The 22,684-nt window shown below is 38.3% G+C and overlaps 1 protein-coding gene across 1 annotated transcript in view; it reads left to right on the top strand.

Moving 5' to 3' along the window:
• The window catches only part of LOC124722628 (KICSTOR complex protein SZT2-like), a 727,281-nt gene that overhangs the window by 564,555 nt on the left and 140,042 nt on the right, over window positions 1-22,684 (top strand). Inside the window, exons 41-42 of the mRNA XM_047247762.1 lie at window positions 339-554; window positions 18,316-18,356. Coding sequence (XP_047103718.1) covers window positions 339-554; window positions 18,316-18,356 — 257 coding nt within the window. The remainder of the gene's footprint in view (window positions 1-338; window positions 555-18,315; window positions 18,357-22,684) is intronic.

Here is a 22,684-nt window from a genome sequence, read left to right as displayed (position 1 = left end):
GGAACCAGCCTCCACTGATCACAACTTAACCTTACTCTTGAATATATAAGAGCAAATAATGGATCCATTAAAATATTTGACCTTCATCTTCTTTATATTAAACATCCAACTAAACAACTTCAAATTTTGGACTCCAATTCAATGTCCGTCATTTACATTTCAAACTCAGATGTATGCCTCACAGGCCTTGTTAATTCTACATGATTTTTTTTTCCTTTGGGAATATGACAATATAGTTCCTTTATATAGTATGTAACCGATGTATATAATTCACACTTTTTAGAAAGATGGCAAATATGAATTTATTTATTCATTTATTTATTTGTTCATTTTTACAGAAGAAATGGCATTTATGGAATTCCGCATATGGAAACAAGGCAGAGTTAACATTGAATCTCTGACACTGAAAATAAAATCATCTGTTCGGCATGCTTTATGGGATCTACTAACAGAGTATCACCTGCTTACAGCACCATTTACAGTTCCTCTGACTTCTGCTGTGAACCTGAAGACAGTATCTACTGTTGAAAGACAATCATCTCTTCCTGATGAAGGTATGGATTTTATTTCTTACAGTGATTGTTTGTTTCATACATATAATGATTTTTTACCCAAGAAAGGTCATCTGAATATCCTTCGAATATTTTCCACAAAAGGAGAGAAATGAAGGAAGAAAACAAAGACCAGTGGAAGAGGGAAGAGTAAGTGTGTGTGTGTGTGTGTGTGTGTGTGTGTGTGTGTGTGTGTTTTAACAGAAACAGCAAAACTCAAAGAGTAACCACCACTGCTCTTGCATGGGAATATCAGACAGCACAGTGTGGACTGGAATATGTCACTCTATGAGACAGGGCAAGTCAGTCAAGTAAGATGTGGCAAACAAATGTTTACTGATCTCTCAATGTCTGTTGTTATTTTTGACTAATTGACAGCAAGCCAATAATGACATTACTATTGCACCCTGGTACAATATTACTTTCAATATGTCTTAGCAGAATGGCCTGATATTTCAATTTCCATATGTCCACTCGCCCCATGTTCCTGCCAGCACTGTGCTGTCTGTTTCAGTCATGCAGCAGTATTACTCAGTTGTTGTATGGTTATTCTTAGACTTTTGCTGTCCCTGTTAATATATTTCTTGTCACAAATAATTTTATTCTCCAAGTGGAATTTGATGTCCTCATTTAATAGAGAGATCCCAAATTCATGTAGTGTGATATTTGGTTTGATGATATGTGTTAACAGTGAAATCAAAACATGAAGAATAATCGGTCTTCCTGCAGTGAAGTGAGTAGCAGTGCTGTGAGGCACTGGCAGATAGACAGCACAGCACAGGCTGTCAAACAAGATGGGCCAAGTTGGGCAATGGCAACATTGCAAACAAACATTTACATGTGTTATAAGTTCTAGAGGAAATGGAGCTAGTGGTTATTTTAATCACAGAGCATAATAAAATGAGAGGAATATGGAAAATGTAACACTAAACTATTCCATGAAAATATCTTGAAAGTGATTCTGTCATGAGTTGTATTAGTATAGTAGCTACCTGGTTGTCTCTTAATTAGTCTTTAATCCAGTTCAGTAAAACAAAAGAACCCAAAATATTCATAAACATTTGTATGCCATGTCTTCTTTGCCTGTGTTGTCCTGTCTTGTGTGCCATCTCACACCATATTAAACCGAATATCACGCTAGACTACTTTGGATCTATTCTATTGAATAGGGTCATAAAATTTCACTTTAAAAAACATTTTGTTTCCATTAAGAAACAAACCTGCATTTTCAGTTCACTCCGGGATCACATGCACCACATAATGAGCATTCACAGAATTTTCAGACTTGCAGGCACCTGAAATTTCTTCAAACATATAATTTGTTGGGAAAATTTTAAAATTCACCTGTAATGAGCAGTACTTATTTGGACTGACTTCATCTACACATTCCCAAAAAAAAATTTCAAATATCTGTTGAAACATTTAATTCTAGTAATTTAAACGAACAGAGTAACCTGTGTGACTTATCAGAGGTAAAAATAAAATATCTGTGTCACAAAAAATTTTTTCAACTGTTAATCAAAAACTTAAAATTGTTTCAGATGATCTTTATTCCATGCATATAGCTGTTAAAGTGAATACTATGAAGTGTTGCATAGTTTTCTGAACTGTAGTTAATATGTATGCCAGGTGCTGTGAAGTATTCCGTTAAACATAGTGCATGAGAGAGCACATATACTAGGATACAAATGATGGTATTACTACTGCCTTGAACACAAACATGAGATTTGTAATGACTACTTCATCTTCTTCATCAAACTTTGTCAGTATTCTTTAATTAATGTAAAGTTATGTATTGGTTCCCCAAGAGAGCTGTACTTAACAGTACCATATATTTCCTCCTACTCATTGACATTGTCTTATGTTTACTTTAAGGTAAGTTGTCATTTATTACACTATCTGCAAAATTTTTTTCCTTGTCTTACTGAATATCCCTTGATTTAATCGATGAAGATATTTGCTTTTGTAGATTGTGGATTGTATTTTATTGGTCCTGTTGTCTACATAGCAGCTTATGCATAAGACATTGGACAAGTCAAGCTATAAATATACAGGCTGAAAGTAGTTTCAAGGCATACATATTTAAGCTTACAATAATACACTTTACACACAAGTATTTATATAACACATTTCATAAATTTAAATATTCTTCAATGGAATAAAAGCAGTGATGCTGTAAATATGACTTTAGAGATTTTCCAAATGTATTGACCTCAGTGATAGCGTTTATGTTTTCAGGAAGTTTGTTATAAAGCTTAACTCCAATGTGAAAAGTACCTTTTTGGCACAGTGCTGTGCTGATTTGAGTCATACGTAAGTTCCTGTTTTGTCTGGTAAAGTGCTCATGTATATCACAGTTTTTTTGTAGCCTCTGGTCCTTGCCTATTACATTTAATTTAAAGAACAAAAGGGTTTCCATAATGTATACACACGGTAATGGGGGAATACCAGATTTCTTAAACAGGGGTTTACAAGAGTCTCTAGGCTTGCACCCAAACAAGATTCTAATGGCCCTTTTTTGTAGTTTAAAAGTGCTATTAGCTATTTTAGAGTTTCCCCAGAAGGTGACCCCATATCTAAGACGAGAATGAAAGTACGCATGATATCCATTCAATACTGTTTTCTCACTACAGCATGATTTTAATGAACAAAGAAGATAACATGTTTTGCTCAGTTCTGCATTGAGACATTCAATATGCTTATTCCATCTGATGTTACTCTGCAGCCAAAGTCCTAAGAATTTGGTTTCAGTACTGTTACCAACTGGTTCGTCATTGATAGAGACTGATGGGATAAACATGTCCTTGTTAGGAACATTGTGGAATTTTAGAGCAACAGTTTTCTTACTGTTTATTACAAGCTGATTACTCTGTGCCCAGCTGCTAAGTTGTTTCGTGACCATGTTTACTGTCTGCTGTAACTGTTCATCGTCGTCTCCTTTTAGTAGAATTGTGGTGTCATCTGCAAATATGATTGATTTGTGTGCATCAATATTTAAGCTTAGATCAGTTATGTACAGAAGAAACAGAAGGGGTCCCAATACGGATCCTTGGGGTACACCACATTTTATTTGTTTATAGTCAGATAAGTGATTACATACAGTTTTTAGTTCAATATTTGTGTGCTTGATGCGCACTGCCTGCATACGATTTGTCAGGAAGGAACTGATCCACTTGTTGGACAGACCTCGAATACCATATCTTTCTAGCTTTGATAGCAGAATTTTATGGTCCACCATGTCAAAAGCTTTTGACAAGTCAATAAAGACTCCTATTGTTTCCTGTTTTTTGTCCATCAGGTTTAGGATGGAATTGATGCACTCATAGACAGCAGTTGTCGTTGACCTCTTATTTCTGAATCCATGTTGTTCATTACATAGGATGCTGTTTTTATTTATAAATTTCATAAGTTTCTCATACATAACTTTTTCCAGTACTTTAGAGATGCAGGAGGAAATTGTGATGGGTCTGTAGTTATTTACATTGTCTTTATCCCCTTTTTTATATACAGGAATAACTTTTGATGTTTTTAACACATCAGGGAAAGTGCCTGCCTGAAGTGAGCAGTCGCATAAATGTGTGAGTACTTCAATTAGGTTTGATGCGCTCTTCTTTAACATTGTTGCAGGTATACCATCAATACCTGCCGATTTGGAATTTTTTAGTCCTTTTATTGCTTTAGCTACTTCATCTTGTGAAACAGAACTGATGTACATTGATCCTCTACATGTACTTATTTTATATTCATTTGCCTGGATGCTCTTAAAGTTTGATTGTAACATATTTTCAGCAACACCTGTGAAAAAGTTGTTAAATGTGTTAGCTACTTCTAAGGGGTTTGTTACTTTTTTATTTTTATGTGATAGTGTTATATTTTTCCAAGGTTGTCTGTATTCTCCACATTCTTTTTTTATAACACTCCACATAGCCTTTGATTTATTAGCTGAATTATAAATGATTTCATCATTATGCATTATTTTTGCTGCTTTTATTACTTTTCTTAATATTTTGGAGTATTTTTTATAGTATTCGCGTACTACAGGTGAGGAATTTTTCGAGTTACATATTTCATGAAGTAGTCTTTTCTTCTGGCATGAAACCCTTATTCCCTTTGTGATCCAGCTGTTTGTTCTAGAGTTTCCCCGTATGGTTAATGTTTTCAGTGGGAATGCAAGTTCAAAGAAATGGGTTAATGTATCAATGAAAGTGTCGAATTTTTCATTTATATCGTTCATTTTGTACACTCCTAGCCATTTTTCTTTCTGTAATAAGTTGTTGAAGTAGTTCACATTATGCTGATTATAGCTTCGATATGCTGTTCTAAAAGACATGTTGTTAATAATACTGCCTTGTACTTTTATGCTTAATATTTGAGCAAGATGATCACTAAAACCTGCATTGAAAATTTTTAGTGAGGTGTTGTGTAAACTCTTCTTTACTAGAAGCTGATCAAGAGCTGTTTGACAAGTTGCTGATACTCGGGTAGCTGCTTTTACTTCAGCCTTTAAATTGTAGGACGTTGCAAGGTTCAAAATGGTCTCCCTATTTCCACTATTCGTGAGGAAGTCAATATTGAAGTCACCACAGATTATCAATTCACAATCCATTTTATTTACTTTATTTAGCAATGACTCCATTTTGTTTAAGAAAAGTTCAAAATTCCCGGACGGTGATCGGTAAACTGTAGCAATAACCAGGTTGAACTGAGTAATTTTTATAGCTGCAATTTCATAATCCTTTTCGACATTTGCCCTAGTTAAGTCAGGTAGTGTAATAAAATCTTCATTATCCTTTGTGTAAATTGCTACCCCACCCTGTTTGCTGTTTTTCCTGCAGTAGTAAGCAGCCAAGACAAATTTGTTTATTTTCGTATTCTGGATTAATTCTGGGTTAAGCCAGTGCTCAGAAATGCATAACACTGAGATATCATTAAGTTAATGTGTTAATAGAATGTTAATTTCATCGATCTTATTACGCAGGGATTGCACATTATGGTGATAAATTTTTTAGTTCGGGCGTATTCACGATTTGGTAATTGGGAATCATATTTACAGCATCACATACCTCTAGTTTAAATTAGGAACGTCAGCAGTGTTGTATTTTCGTTCTTCTTTCTTGTTTATTTTGTTTTCCTCGCTGTTGGAAGGATGTTCAGGAAGCTGATAAATTGTTCTATCTCTTACAAGTCTTTCTTTGATTATTTCACTAACACGATCACAAACAAATCTTTTCCCATCATAGTTCAAATGCATTCCATGCTTCGTGTGCAGATTTCCATGTAGCTTGCTTATATCCAGTACATCGCACTTAGTGTATTGAGAACACAGTTTCCTTATTTTAATGTTTGTTTTCCGAATTTCTTTGTTTACACATGAACTATAAATCAGATCATGCCTATGAGGAAGTGTGGCAACTACTGTGTTTCTGCATTTATTAGCTTGTAAAAAATTCTGTAGCGAGAGTTAATGTCTACAACATTTTTACATCCCGCTCCCGGTTTCACTACACTAGTCACTGCTATGTCGCGATTTTTCTCACGGAGCATGCTGGATAGATTCCTGCCATTACTGTCTAGTAGTAATAGTACACTACTCTTTTTCCCTGATGATCTGTGTTTGTTGTTGACATTATTTGAAAAAACGCTATTCATTTTCAGTTCACTGTCTTTTTCAAGTTCACGATCATTTGGAGAGTCGTTATCACAGTCACTTGTTTGCAAAACATGATATTTGTTTTTCTCCGAAAATGTGACAGTTTTAGCAGACTTTGTTGTTCTTTTTGTAGTTGGAACACTATTTTTGTACGGCACTTTTACCCACTCGGACGATATATTACTTTTGTCTTGCATCACTTCACTTAGTGTTGGCTTCGATCGCAGATCCCGATTTTCTTTCTTGAGTGAGTCAATATCGCTTCTTAAGGAACTGACTATGAATTGTAAGCTAGCAGTTCGTTCTTTTAGCGTTGTTATTTCAGTGTTACAATTCTTACAAACACCCTTTTTAACAGCATAACTATAACTATTTCTCAAGTTAGATTCACACACTTCTACACTCGCGGCCATCTTGGATACACCTTGTGCATAACAACATAGTCACCAGTCTCACAGCATTGTTCACAGTATTTGGAACACCATTCATTTATATGGCAAACAAGAGCAGTCGTGATCATTCACTCTTGGGACATTCACAGTGCAACCTTTGCTTTGGCCAAACATTGGCTCTGAAGGATATTGCTGTCCATTCCACCAGTAGAAAAACATATGTCAGAAATTGTTCCATATGCTTTTACCTTTGTTATCAGCCAGTAGCACAGAAAAGTTCTGGATGTCTTATGGAAATATTGGACTGTAAATTGTTTTTGCTAACCTGCATTTGCAATTTACAGCATACTGTCTGTGTGGGGAAAACTTGACCATTTTAAATGAATGATGCTTCCTAGCTCGAAAGCTAGTATGAATACTGTTTTCTGTTATGTGTTTTTGTGCTCCACACATTAGTCCACTATAGATGAGTGGTTGCCTTTCCCTTATGATATGTATTCAACCTTGAGAATGATTGCATCTACCTGGAAAATCAGTAGCTTTAATTTTGCTCAGCCTACTCTCTTTTACATAGACTAGAGGAGTGGATTACAGGCAACACACATTACATACGCAAGTCACAGGTTGCCTCCACCCTGCCTCTGCTCAGGGGCCTAACAATAATAAAAAGATGCCTAGTGGCCCTGGGTAACATGAGCAAACATTTTGTGTCTTAACGAAAGTTGTTCCTAATGATGTGATCTATCACCCCTAGACATTTGATGCCAAGACTTTGAAACATCCTGTACACAGTTACTCAGCACTTATGTGATTATAATGGAAAGGCATAGTGCTGATTTTAAAGTTCTGAACACTGGGATAAATCTATCTCAGTAAATGATGACTTACTAATGCAATAATAGTTCCAGTCTGACTCTGCTGTCTGTGGTAGTACCTAAGTCCTGTCTCTGTTAATGACTCACTCTGTTGTATGCAGTGATTACTGCGATACTGTGTGATGACTGGGACAATGTGACAACTGTCCCCTTAAATCTGCAGTTGCTGGATGGGTGTTCATTTCTGAACTATTTGTCTGACACCAGGTGTAAGCAGGATGTAGTACCTGTTATCAGCACACTCTGTGGCATCATATCATAACTACGGTGGATGGATATGACTTACAATTGACGCATAATAAGGTCACTGTTATGTGCACCATTGATGTGGTGCCACACTAGAGACTGGCCTGGTATGTGGTGCCTTCTGTGTATATAGTGGTGTACCATATCTTATGGCAGACACAGCAGTGTTTAAACCTGGACTGCATTTCTACACATTACATGAAGTTCTTGTGTTTCTGGTGAGATGAGCTTCTCAATAAAGCACAAGTCACTGGGACAAATAATGAGATCGTAGCATATATACATGTTAAGTTTAAGTTAATGTTCTCATTTGGTATTGTGGATAGAAAGTTACCAACTTCTTGCCTCCCTTAGACAATGTAAAACTCTCCAAGTAACATGGAAAGATTTTTCTTCCTTTAATAACTGATGCTTTTAGGGTGACCATGGCATTGAACTTTACTTCACCTTCTGAAAGAATTTCATTACTCTCAATCAAATCAGAACACAAGGTTTGTTTATTAATTAATGCCCATGCATCACAAAAAACTGTAACCAAAAAGAACCACATAAAGTGAAGGAATTCTGGGAATTAATGGAAGAAACTACAGCTACTATTCCCTATCACCATATTAAAATTTTGATGGGAGACTGTAATGCACAAATTGGCAAGGAAAACAAATTCATAACAATTGTAGGACTGTACCTTGCTTACCAAAGGACTAGTAAAAATGGAGAGAGACTAATCAACTTTTGAAAAGTATTTGAAATGAAATCAGTGTCAACACATTTTCTGTCATGTCCTAACAAGAAGAAACTTGGAGATCTCCAAACTACATTTGGAAATTTAAAAATACAATATACAACCACCCCAAGAGAAATTGAAAAGAGATTTTGAATGTGAAAAAAAAAAAAAAAAGGAGTCATCCGTTCTAATCGCCACCTGTCATTAATTAAATTCCAGCCAAATTGAACCAAACTGAGGATGCGAACAAATCCAAGAACTGTTCCAGAATTTTTTAAACAAATTTCAAACATCTCCTCTGCAAACATCTTCAGCCAAGAATCTGCCAGCTGGTCAGAACTTAAAGATATTTCTTTACAAGCTTCCCAAAGTACTAGTACACTCCAAGGAAATGTAAATATAGGAGGTAGAATAAAGACCAGAATTCCCATAAAACTGCACAAAAGTGGCATGAATCCACAGCGATCCAGAAACAGACTTCAAATACCGTTCAGTTTGTAAAGCACCATTATGATAAAACCAGACTAGCTCAAACAGGACAAGTTCAAGAAAAATAACACAGTGAATCATTAGAAAAGAAACAACATATCAGGTTCAAATGGTTCAAATGGCTCTAAGCACTATGGGACTCAACATCTTAGGTCATAAGTCCCCTAGAACTTAGAACTACTTAAACCTAAGGACATCACACACACCCATGCCCGAGGCAGGATTCGAACCTGCGACCGTAGCAGTCTCGCGGTTCCGGACTGCAGCACCAGAACTGCACAGCCACCACGGCCGGCTCAACATATCAGGTCCCAATCTCAGTTTCAGATGGCTGGATGGGACTCTGGAAACAAATTATAAAGAGGATTGTAAACTTTTAACAAACTACAAATTGACAAAGCACTATGTGAACTTAGAAACAATGAAGTTCCAGGGGAAGATGGGATAGAAGCAGAAATATGGAAAATAAAATGTAAAAATCTCATGCAGAAACTTCATGAAGCTGTTATATATATTTGGCTGGAAGAAACAATTCCTATAGAATGGCAGTATGTTGTAATGCATCCACTTCACAAGAAAGAGAACAAAACTGATATAAATAACTGCATTGCTGCCAGCTACTTACAAAATTCTTTCAAAAATCATACTTAGATACACTGTTGGTGGGAAAAAATTATTACACCTGGGGTTTCAATGTCATCCACCAACAGATAGCATAGTGGTAAATCTACCATAGTGCCCTCTGTGTCTACTCTTTAATAGGGAACATTCACATCACAAGGCTCAGTGTGGTGAAAATGTGTGAACCACCCAGGCAACCATGCCACAAATATGCACTTGTCCTTCCTACAGCCAACTGAGTGAGTTTGACAGGGGTCAAATAGTGGCCTTCCAAGTGGCAGGATGGTCATTTCAGAGAACTGTCACACAAGTTGGATGTGCTGTGTGAGTTGTGCAATGATGCTGGCATTGTGGTCACATGAACATTCTCACACCCATAGATGACATTCTGGACATACATACACTACAGATACCTGCCAGGATGATCATGTAGTAAATACAGCAGTGGCAGATCATAAAGCTACCAGAGTGCAGATAAGAGGGCTTGCGAGCCCAGACATGTCAACATGAACTGGTTATTAGCTGTGGCCCTACAGGTATGCACACCTGTAGCCTGTCTTCCACTCATGCCACAGCATCAATGTGCACGTCTCGACTGGTACCGTCAGAGGATCAATTGGAAGATGGAATGGCATGTCATGGTCTTCACCCAAAAGTGTTGGTCATTTACATGCAAAATGTAGACATAATGAGTGCTGTCTATTAGAGTGCATTTGTCCATTGGTGTTTCTGGAGGGGATACTATCCAGTGCTCGGTATGTGCAGAATGTTGTTAGACCTGTTCTTTTCCTGTTCTTGCAACAGGAAGGTGATGTGTTGCTCACCCACACATGGCCCATGAAACTCAACATGCTCTTTTAAGACATGCAGCAACTTCCCTGGTCTGCATGGTCTCCAGACATGTCTCCAATTAAGCATGTGTGAAATATGGGATATGATGGGATGAGAAGTGACGTGTGTAACTCGTTAACCAACACCTCTTACAAAACTATGTGAACAGCTTGCAGTTGTTAGCATCCCAATTAGTAAATAAATCGACTTCATTTACTTCCGGTACGATGGACATGGAAGAATTATGGGCAAATTTTAAACACATTGGAGAAGTATGTGCCGAAAAAGTTGGTTACGGACAGAAAAGACCCACCGTGGTTTAACAGCGCAATTCGGAGAATGCTCAGGAAGCAAAGACAGTTGCACTCGCGGTACAAGAAAGATCGGGAGAATGAGGACATGCAAAAATTAGTAGAGATTCGTGCTGCTGTAAAAAGAGTGATGCGCGAAGCATACAACCACTACCACCGTCATACCTTAGCAAAAGATCTTGCTGAAAACCCAAGGAAATTCTGGTCTTACGTAAAATCGGTAAGCGGGTCGAAGACTTCCATCCAGTCACTCACTGATCAGTCTGGCCTGGCAACAGAAGACAGCAAAACAAAAGCTGAAATTTTAAATGTAGCATTTGAGAAATCTTTCACGCAGGAAGGTAGTAGAAACATACCGCTGTTTGAGTCTCATACAGATTCCCGTATGGAGGACATAGTGATAGACATCCCTGGGGTTGTGAAGCAGCTGAATGGGTTGAAAATAAATAAATCACCAGGTCCTGATGGGATTCCAATTCGGTTTTACAGAGAGTACTCTACTGCATTGACTCCTTACTTAGCTTGCATTTATTGTGAATCTCTTGCCCAAAGTAAAGTCCCGAGCGACTGGAAAAGAGCGCAGGTGATGCCTGTATATAAGAAGGGTAGAAGGACGGATCCTCAAAATTACAGACCAATATCCTTAACATCTGTTTGTTGCAGGTTTCTCGAACATATTCTCAGTTCAAATATAATGAATTTCCGTGAGACAGAGAAGTTGCTGTCCATGCATGAACACGGCTTTAGAAAGCATCACTCCTGCAAAACACAACTTGCCCGTTTTTCACATGATATCTTGCGAACCAGACGGATGCCACATTCCTTGACTTCCGGAAAGCGTTTGACTCGGTGCCCCACTGCAGACTCCTAACTAAGGTATGAGTATATGGGATTGGTTCTCAAATACGTGAGTGGCTCGAAGACTTCTTAAGTAATAGAACCCAGTAAATTGTCCTCGATGGTGAGTGTTCATCGGAGGTGAGGGTATCATCTGGAGTGCCCCAGGGAAGTGTGGTAGGTCTGCTGTTGTTTTCTCTCTACATAAATGATCTTTTGGATAGGGTGCATGGCAATGTGCAGCTGTTTGCTGATGATGCTGTGGTGTATGAGAAGGTGTCGTCGTTGAGTGACTGTAGGAGGATACAAGATGACTTGGACAGGATTTGTGATTGGTGTAAAGAACGGCAGCTAACTCTAAATATAGATAAATGTAAATTAATGCAGATGAATAGAAAAAAGAATCCTGTTATGTTTGAATACTCCGTTTGTAGTGTAGCGCTTGACTCAGTCACGTCGATTAAATATTTGGGTGTAACATTGCAGAGCGATATGAAGTGGGACAAGTATGTAAAGGCAGTTGTGGGGAAGGCGGATAGTTGTCTTCGATTCATTGGTAGAATTTTGGGAAGATGTGGTTCATCTGTAAAGGAGACCGCTTATAAAACACTAATACGACCTATTCTTGAGTACTGCTCAAGCGTTTGGGATCCCTATCAGGTCGGATTGAGGGATGACATAGAACCAATTCAGAGGCAGGCTGCTAGATTTGTTACTGGTAGGTTTGATCATCACGCGAGTGTTATGGAAATGCTTCAGGAACTCGGGTGGATGTCTCTGGAGGAAATTTAGAGAACCAGCATTTGAGGCTGACTGCAGTACAATTTTACTGCCGCCAACTTATATTTCGCGGAAAGACCACAAGGATAAGATAAGAGAGATTAGGGCTTGTACAGAGGCATATAGGCAGACATTTTTCCCTCGTTCTGTTTGGGAGTGGAACAGAGAGAGAAGATGTTAGTTGTGGTATGAGGTACCCACCGCCACGCACCGTATGGTGGATTGCGGAGTATGTATGTAGATGCAGATGTAGATGTAGCATGTGTGGCATAACATATCCCAGGACAGTATTTGCAACCTGTATGATTGGCTGGATGCCAGAGTCAGTGCCTACCTTCCCGCACGTGTAGGTTACACCATGTACTAATATGATGTTTCAGCAGGAGTCGATACCTGGTACCTCAGAACTGCATTTGCTATTAATCTGGACATGTAATCATTTCATGTAAGCCATATGAACTGTTGCAACAATAAATCTTGAGTGAATTGGAAACCTCTAAATGGGTGTTGTAATTTTTTCCCAGCAGTGTAGTTTGAGACAAAAATGAGCCATTTGATTGGCAAATATCAAGTAGTGTTTAGGGAAGGTAGATCCTATTTGGAAAAAATTCTCAGTCTCAAGATGATATACAAATCAGCAAGGGCAGACGACTAGTGATCACCTTTGTATACCTCTAAAGGGCATATGACTCAACATACAGATGTACACTGTTTAATATACTAGAAGAGTTTAAATGGTGTAGAAAGACTGAACAATTAGTTAAACAAACATTAACTTGTACCAATTCAAAGTTAAATTCCAAGGCAAAATGTCTGAATCCTTAGATATAAAAACAGCAGTCCAACAGGGAGATAGTTCTCCTTACAGTTTAGGCTTATACTAGAAAAAGTAATTAGGACACATGAAATGGAAGTAAAAGGATAACTACTGGAAGACTATTTGAAATTGAAATTCATTTACAATGTTTACCTTAAGCAGACGATCTACCAATCTTTTAAAACAACAGAGAAGAGGCAACTAAAAGAGGGCTGAACATTTCTTATGAAAAATCCCAATACATGGAAGGTCCTCCTCGATACCTAGATGGACAAAAAATGGTTCACATGGCTCTGAGCACTATGGGACTTAACATCTATGGTCATCAGTCCCCTAGAACTAAGAACTACTTAAACCTAACTAACCTAAGGACATCACACACATCCATGCCCGAGGCAGGATTCGAACCTGCGACCGTAGCAGTTGCGCGGCTCCGGACTGAGCGCCTAGAACCACTAGACCACCGCGGCCGGCACCTAGATGGACAACCCATGTTTATACAGTTTGACAAAATACCTCAAATATCAAAATTTAAATACCTTGGAGAAATCATCCAATCCTGTGGATTAAATTGTGAATTATTAAATTACAGAAAGTTTATTGAAATATGTGAAATAGGTACAATGAAGAATCAATGTTTCATAGTGCAAAATTAAAGCTTGACATCACAGTAGTCAAATCAGAAACGTTATATGCATAGTCAAATCAGAAATGTTATATGCATAAGAAATTGTAATCACTGGAGGTAGATCATTAACTAAAGACTTGGAAGAAGAAGAAGGATGATGGGGAGGAGGAGGAGGAGGAGGACTAAGAGGAGGAGGAGGAGGGGGAGCAGGAGGAAGAGAAGAAGAAGAAAGGAAAATAGTATGGAAAATTTTTCATCCAGTTTGTGTTGAGGGGATCTGAATCAGACAGAAGTCTAAGTTACATCAAAATTTGTAGAAAATCTCAGATGCTATTAGGAAAAGAAGATTAAATGAGTGATAATAGACTGACCAAAAGGATTTTCTATGTTGCACTCTCAATGAGTTAAAAACAGTTGGGTACTTGGGGGATTGAGAAAGTTCTGCAGGAAATAGGCATTACAAACACAGTTCTACAGGGGAGAGCTGCATTCAAAACTTTAATTGACAAGTATCAGTTTAAAGCTAAACCAAATGTTACATCTAAGAGACCATGAACAGAAGAACACAGGCAAAACTACAGTGATAAGATGAAGAGATTTTCAGAGAAGAAGAAAGCAAGCATATCAAGAAAATAAGTTCAGTTGCATTGCATAGCTGAGCATAATGATAAGAAAATAAAATAAAATGGACCACGTTGTTACTTATTTCTATCCCTTTGCTCCCAGTGGCTTCAAGGTCAACTTAAATTGTTGCCAGGTGGTATAAAATATCTCTCACATGTGTGTTGTCAAACTGGTTAATTAGGATAGTCATTTGAGAATATACCATACCATTAATAGTGTGCCAATAAACATGCAAGGGACAGACAGCTGGTGATGGCCATTATAGACTTCAAAACAACATTTAACTCAACAGATAGATGTGCATTGTGTAACATACTAGAAGAGTTTAAAGTGGGTAGAAAGACCAGATAGTTGATTAAAAAAACATTAAATGACAACAGCTCAAAAGTTAATTCCAAGGCCAAATGTCTGAAACTTTTGATGTAAATACAGCAGTCCAGCATATTTTGAACTTGTTAATCAGGTTTCACAAAGCTCTTGGTGACTGCTATGGATTGACTGTGCCATTTTCCTAAAGGCAAGTGCATTCTGAAACTTGCGTGTAAAATTTGCATTCTCTGTAAATTATTTGTGAAATGATTTTGCACTTCATGTGTTAAGTTTTGAGTATTTATCTAGGGATCTTGGAGTTTCACCTTAACCTTGTATATGTGCCCTACACATGTTCTTTGCCAGCCAACAGGTGCTTACATTACGCAGTACAAGTCTGGGCACTTTGTTGTTTTGCACTGCTAAAAATACCAGCTTTTACCACATTAATTTGCAATAAGTAAGTTTAAAATTCCTGTGTGTAAATAAGCAATCAGTTTAAAAGAAAAAAAGGTTTTGAGGAAGATACCATGAGATAATTATTAAAATCATAATAGCATAACAGACTTAACTATATGCAAAAAGACAAGAAAACATTTAAAAAATTATGAAAATTGTATATTTGGGAGAGAGGGATATCATAGAGTGGGTGAGCACTGAGTAGCAGCAAACAGCAGAGGCACTGGATATGAAATTACACGAAGGAAGTAAATCAAAAAAGAAAAGAAAACAATGACAGCAAAGAAAAATGAAACTAACATATAATCTTACATAAGATTACATAAAATTAGCAAATATAATTCGTGAAACACTAGAAGGTACAATATATAAAGTCAAATTTATAGGAGAAGTATCTCAGCCATTTGAAATAAAAACTGGTGTTAGACAAGGTGATGGTTTATCACCTTTACTGTTTAATTGTGTTCTAGAAAAAATTGTAAGGATCTGGAATTTGGAGCTAAAAAATCACAAAATTGAACCAATAACTTTGGGATGGAAAACAAATGGAATCAAAGTAAACTGCTGGGCTTTTGCAGATGATTTTGCAATACTTTCAGAAAACCTGACAGAAGCAGTTATTCAGATAAACCTTCTGGAAAAAATAGCAAACGGAACTGGTCTCAAAATTTCAGCTGAGAAAACAAAATTCATGACAAATATAAAAAATGCCCCATAATTCATAAAAACACAAATAGGTAAAATAGAGCGAGTAAATAAATTTAAATATCTTGGAGAGACTATACAGTAGAATGGACTAGAAAAATCTGCAATAGATGTAAGAATTAACAAAATGGAAAGAGCACATGGGTTGACCAGAAATATTTACAACAAGAAATGTACAGGGCTATTACAAATGATTGAAGCGATTTCATAAATTCACTGTAGCTCCATTCATTGACATATGGTCACGACACTACAGATATGTAGAAAAACTCATAAAGTTTTGTTTGGCTGAAGTCGCACTTCAGGTTTCTGCCGCCAGAGCGCTCGAGAGCGCAGTGAGACAAAATGGCGACAGGAGCCGAGAAAGCGTATGTCGTGCTTGAAATGCACTCACATCAGTCAGTCATAACAGTGCAATGACTCTTCAGGACGAAGTTCAACAAAGATCCACCAACTGTCATAACAGTGCAACGACTCTTCAGGACGAAGTTCAACAAAGATTCACCAACTGCTAACTCCATTCGGTGATGGTATGCGCAGTTTAAAGCTTCTGGATGCCTCTGTAAGGGGAAATCAACGGGTCGGCCTGCAGTGAGCGAAGAAACGGTTGAACGCGTGCAGGCAAGTTTCACGCGTAGCCCGCGGAAGTCGACGAATAAAGCAAGCAGGGAGCTAAACGTACCACAGCCGATGGTTTGGAAAATCTTACGGAAAAGGCTAAAGCAGAAGCCTTACCGTTTACAATTGCTACAAGCCCTAACACCCTATGACAAAGTCAAACGCTTTGAATTTTTGGTGCGGTTGCAACAGCTCATGGAAGAGGATGCGTTCAGTGCAAAACTTGTTTTCAGTGATGAAGCAACATTTTTTCTTAATGGTGAAGTGAACAGACACAATGTGCGAATCTGGGCGGTAGAGAATCCTCACCTCCTCTACCAAGAAACGTGCCAGAACTGCGAGCTCGCATCAACGATGCTTTCGAACTCATTGATGGGGACATGCTGCGCCGACTGTGGGAGGAACTTGATTATCGGCTTGATGTCTGCCAAATCACTAAAGGGTACATATCGAACATTTGTGAATGCCTAAAAAAACTTTTTGAGTTTTTGTATGTGTGTGCAAAGCATTGTGAAAATATCTCAAATAATAAAGTTATTATAGAGCTGTGAAATCGCTTCAATCATTTGTAATAACCCTGTATATCTAGCAAGACAAAACTAAAACACTACACCACAGTGGCACGACCAGAATGTTTATATGGATCTGAGTGCCTAACGATGAACTATAAGATGGACAGACTATAGAAGTACTGGAAAGAAGGATTATCAGAAAAATAATGGGTGCAATAAAAACTGCAGATGGTTGGAAAATTAAAAGTAATGAGGAGATCTACAAAAATATAGGGAAAATATTGAAGTAATGGCCAAACGAAGATTAACCTTTTTCGGACGCCTCTACTGAATGAATGGAAACAGACTAACTAAACAAATACTCCTATATTTCTGGAAGAAGAAATCGACAATAGCATGGATTACAGAAGTAAGGCAAGATCTAGAAAGAAACATCAAAGAATCAGAAATAGCAGAAAGAAACTGTTTTAAAAATAAAATACTAAATTTGGAAGACTTTCAAAGCAGAAGAAAAAAAATCAGGAGCAACATGGACAGACGAAAGGAAGAGACTTCACGGGGAGAAAATGAGGGAATACTAGAAACATAGGAAACAACAACAAAGGAAGAAGAGGAATTAATAAGGTGACAAGTTAGGTGCGACACTGAGGTGAAATGAACAAAAAGACTTAAAAATGGAGGAGAGGAAAAGCAAAGAAGAAAAAAAATGAGGCAGTGTTAATAAATGATGACTGGAACAAGAGACAAACAAATGAGTGATTATATATGTGAGAAACAGGAAGAAAGGAACACCATTACAGATGAGCAATGACAGATGCATTTAGTTAGAAGACAGTGATTTTGCAAGCAGTAAATGCAGAAGAAGTAATGTCAACCAAGAGTAGCCTGGAATGACACAGAGGAATGATAAAACTAACACACATTAAATTAGAATCACATTTGTTTTCTTAATCAAGATTTTCTTGATTTTCTTTGTCCTTGTGTTCATTTTTGTCATCTCAAATTTTGTAACATAGGGAGTTTGTTAAATGGTTTGATGTGGGTAGTTAAGGTTTCCCATAAAAAGGATCAGTGACCCATTGATTTGTATAGAATGTAACAATTGAAGGGGGGTGGGGGGACGGGGAGGTGATATGCCAATCAGAGATCACTCTTGTACATCTTGAGAAAGCTCTTAGCCAGTCGAGAGACTGTCCTGAAGACATAATTCACAGATTTTACTATGTAATTGTGAGCAAAATAAAATCTGATGTTGTTATATTCATATATTTAGTTGTCAGATCAAACTTTGTGATTTTATACAAGAGCTTTTATATTGTGTTTATTTCTTTTTTAGATGCTGTTGCTGAAGAAATGTCAACCAAAATGCCCATGCAGGTTAGTGGTGTATATTTTTGTTCTAATGTATGCTGTGACTTGCAGAATATGGTTAGTTGAAGATCAGTGTTTTTACCTAAACTGTCCTACATAAGTAGTGAATAAATTAATAGTGAATAATTTAATTGATAGTAAAGAATTTAATTTACACAAATAGAGAATAATTTATGCCCACCAACTTGGTTTTATAATATAATTTCTTCATTATATAATCCATAAAGCAGTAATTACCTCCCTTCCCTGTTCAGTCAGACTTCAATTGGAAGAAACAGTGTAACATTAATTTTAGTACTAGCATAGCACAGACTTTAAAATATGCAGCTGGCATTTGTGATTAAAGATTCTGTTATACTGTTAGAATTCCATGATACTAGGTAACAGGACTGATTTTAGTACAAAAAAACTACATGAATATTTTTATAGCACACTTCAAAATTAAAACTACTGAACAGTTACAACTACAGTTTAAGGAAGCAGAGTAGCAATTCAAAATTGTATTGATTACATTAGAAGAAACAACTGATTTGGTTCAGTCACATGCTATAGACAAGTGGCTAACGTCTTGTGGTCTTCAGTCCAGAGACTGGTTTGATGCAGCTCGCCATGCTACACTATCCTGTGCAAGCTTCTTCATCTCCAAGTAACTACTGCACCCTACATCCTTCTGAATCTGTTTGTTGCCTAATAAATAACAAACACTGGCACCACATTGCTTCACAGCTTACTGAATATAAAGAGAGCTTGAAATTGTGTTCCATGGTACTTCCACAAGCATCCCTCACTATCGCAAAATATCACTGTTAATTTAATATGAAAGCTTCAAGGTGGCATTGAGCAATCTGATGACATTTAATTTCACACTCCTGCTCTCTGCGAATGTTGTGGTTAAAGTCTCTAATTTTTTCTGAGACAGGGCATGTGATCAGTTTGTTAAGCTCTACAGTTCACTTAGAAAGTAGGAGATATGTTAATAGAAAGTCCTTGGTGAAATGTAAACTTCACACACACACACACACACACACACACACACATTTTGCTGACACTGCATCTGAGATGAGTGGTTGTGGTGAGTGGAGTGGGTGAGGGGAGAAAGGAGATGGGGAATAGGATGGAGTGTCGGGGTAAGGTGGCTAATGTTCAAGAGGGAGAGGCAGCAGCAGGCACACACGATAGGACTATGCCCCCAGTAAGCTTTCCTGTCTGCTGGAAGCGGGCCTTGTGTGAAGTGCACAGTGACATGGGTGAGTGGATTGGAAGGAGAAGATAGAGCAAGTCATGGAGATGAGAATGTGAGTGCAAGATGAGAGAAGTCAGGGTGACAGGGCAGGTGTGGAGGTTGATCTGGGGCAGGAGCTAGCAGAATATAAGGCCAGAAGGATTATGGGATCAAAGCGTGTGTTTACATGTGATTCAGAGAATCTGGTGTGATGAGAATGATCCAGATGGTACAGATTTTGAAACAATGAACGAGGATATTGAAGCAATGAATGAGGATATTCTGCTGTGCAGGGTGATTGATCCTGATTTTGACTATGCATTGGCGGTGGCCATTCATTCTGGTGGACAGCTGGTTGTTTGTTATGCCCACATGAAATGCTGTGCAGAAGTTCCAGCAGATCTCAAATATGATATGACTGCTTTCACAAGTGGTCCTGCCTCTGATAGGATAGGTATGCCAGTGATGGGACTAGAGTAGGCTGCAGTGGGTTAGTGTATCAGACAAATCTTGCAGTGGGGTCTTCCACAGGCATTGGAAGTAGATATGATGGAGTGGAATATTTGATAGATTGGGTGGGCACTGGAATACCATTTTGGGAGTTGTGGGAATGAATGTGACCAGGGTATCACTTGTGAGTAAGGAGTCAGAGTCCTTATGAACCATATATTTAAGTTGAACGAGTCTGGGGTGATGACGGGTGATGAGGTGGGTATTCCTCTGCAGCTGGTTCCTGGGTGTGGATGGAGAATTAGGGGCACCTGTGTATATGCTGTGGGATATCTGTTAACAGGCTACATTTGGAATGTAATGCCTTTCTGTGAAGGTCTCAGTAATGCCTTTAGCATGCTGGGCAAGGGACTGCTCGTCACTGCAGATACATCATCCACGAGTGCTGGACTGTATGGGAAGGAGACTTTTTTTGAGTGTGGAAGGGATGGCAGCTGTCAAGGAGAGTGGCATGCTCAGCTGAGGAGGACCAGGTTAGGCAGATGGGAGAGGTGTTAAGAATGGTGGAATGAAGATAGAGTGTCTTGACCTGGGTCCATATCCTGAAGTTATCATCAATCAACCTGAACCAGACAAAATATTTTGAATTTTATGGAGATAGAAAGGTTTTCTCTAGAGGCTCATAAATAGACTGGCACAGGAGGAAGCCAAACAGTGCCTGTGGCAGTGCCCCAGATTTGTTTGTATATCTTGTACTTTAAGGAGAGATAGTTATGCATAGGGATACAGTTCATCAGTTATATAAGGAATGAGGTGATCAGTTTGAATTCTGTATGATGTTGGTGGAGGTAATGTTTGATAGCACCAAAGGGTGGGCATGTGGTATGGGGTATATAGCAGTATACGGAGGTAGCATCAACAGTGATGAATAGGTATCCTTGTGGCAATGGGGTGTGAATGGTTGTGACAGTGCAGAAAGTGGTTCATGTCTTTGATATGTGAAGATAGGCAGGGTTCTGGGTTGACGATATTGGTCAACAAGAGCCAAGATTCTTTCAGTGGAAATGTAGTAACCAAATACAGTGGGGTGTTCATGGTGGTTAGGTTTGTGGACTTTAAGGAAGGATGTAGGAAATGGGTGTGTGAAGCAGTAGTTGGGCTGAGGAGGCAGTTGGGTTTAGGGGACAGATTCAGGAATGGCTTTAAGGGTTTGAGTAGTGATTAGAGACCATGATGAACTGCTGGGATGGGATCAGTTACTGCCTAACAACCCATACCATCTGGAGCCTTCCTTTCACTAGATTTTATGAATAACATGGATAGGAATTGTTCTTACAACACATCCTCTGATCTCGTAATCCTCTATGCCAAAACTCCACTAAGTGCTGATCAATACAGACATCCAGCCCTGCGCCATGACCCTACCTTCGAACATCCTGCACTCACACCCTCTTTGTGCTATCTCTCCCTTTTTATGTTCTACTCCTCCTCCCAGTGCACTCCTCCATGTCACTGTTAAGCTTGCATAACTCCCCCTGCCTGCAGCCAGAATGAGTACATTGGTGTCACATTCACACCCTGTTCACCTACTACCTCTCTCCCCCAGCTGTCAGCCACCCTTTCCCAACCCACCCTCAAACTCCCAGCCTCCTGTCTCACTTTGTTCCATCCACCAAACACAACCTTTCACACGAGCTGCTACAGGTTTATCACAATGTAGTTGGTCAGGGTAATTCATCCAGAAGTTAGCAACAGTGTCAGTCCTGTTTATGTGCCAATCAGTGATTCAGTACCTCAACAAAATTGTGAACTGTTATCTTTTTCTTTTTCCCTTGTTTAGAAAGTAGTATGTGATTTTCTCAAGCTTCACCTTCTCCATTTATTTCATTCTATAATCCTCCATAATTGCTCAGACACTGCACAAACACTTACTTCAGTCATTTATATGATACAGACAGACATTTGATATTTTGCAACAGGTCAGAAGGGGATGGCAAACCAGCTCTGAGACCTTGACAGGACAGTAGTGTGGAATTATGATATTGTTCTCAATGCTTTTTGGCTAGGTTGCATACTGTCATTTTAGCCATCACCATTTATTAAGTGGTGATCCCCCACCACTTTGTGTTCACCATTTCCTGATTGAATGCACTTTTTTTAACCACTTACGTTCTAATGTATGTTTGCCACCTGAGTGTTTAATCTTTGGTTCAGGACCTCCACTGTCACTACAGCGTGCATTGTGATCCTTTCTCCAAGAGGAAGCCCTTGTTCGTAGCTCTCTTTCCTTCCGTTGAATTGGCGTAATGTGTAGTCGTTTTTAGCTTCTTTTTCATACTAGTGTTCTAATGTTATGACATGGACACTTATGACATGCACGTTTTGAGTAGGACATTGCATTATTAAGACATGAAGATTTTAGGTGGACTAAATTTGTTTGAAGGAGTGGTATTCAATAGTGCAAGAGAGAAAATCCATGGAAAAGGAATTAGAAATTGATTCACATGGAATGAAAGCTTCTGCTCTGTGAGAAGAGTGAGTTCATTAGGAACCTTGTTTGCTATTTTTTAAAAGCTCATGGAATGCTTATTCCTTGGGCCAGTGTGTTGCATGCTGATCACCGAACGACTGTGCATGAGGTAATGTCAACTTGTCTGGTGTC

Source organism: Schistocerca piceifrons, chromosome X (assembly GCF_021461385.2).
Source record: "Schistocerca piceifrons isolate TAMUIC-IGC-003096 chromosome X, iqSchPice1.1, whole genome shotgun sequence".
NCBI lineage: Eukaryota > Metazoa > Arthropoda > Insecta > Orthoptera > Acrididae > Schistocerca > Schistocerca piceifrons.
This window is presented reverse-complemented; position numbering and strand designations above follow the sequence as displayed.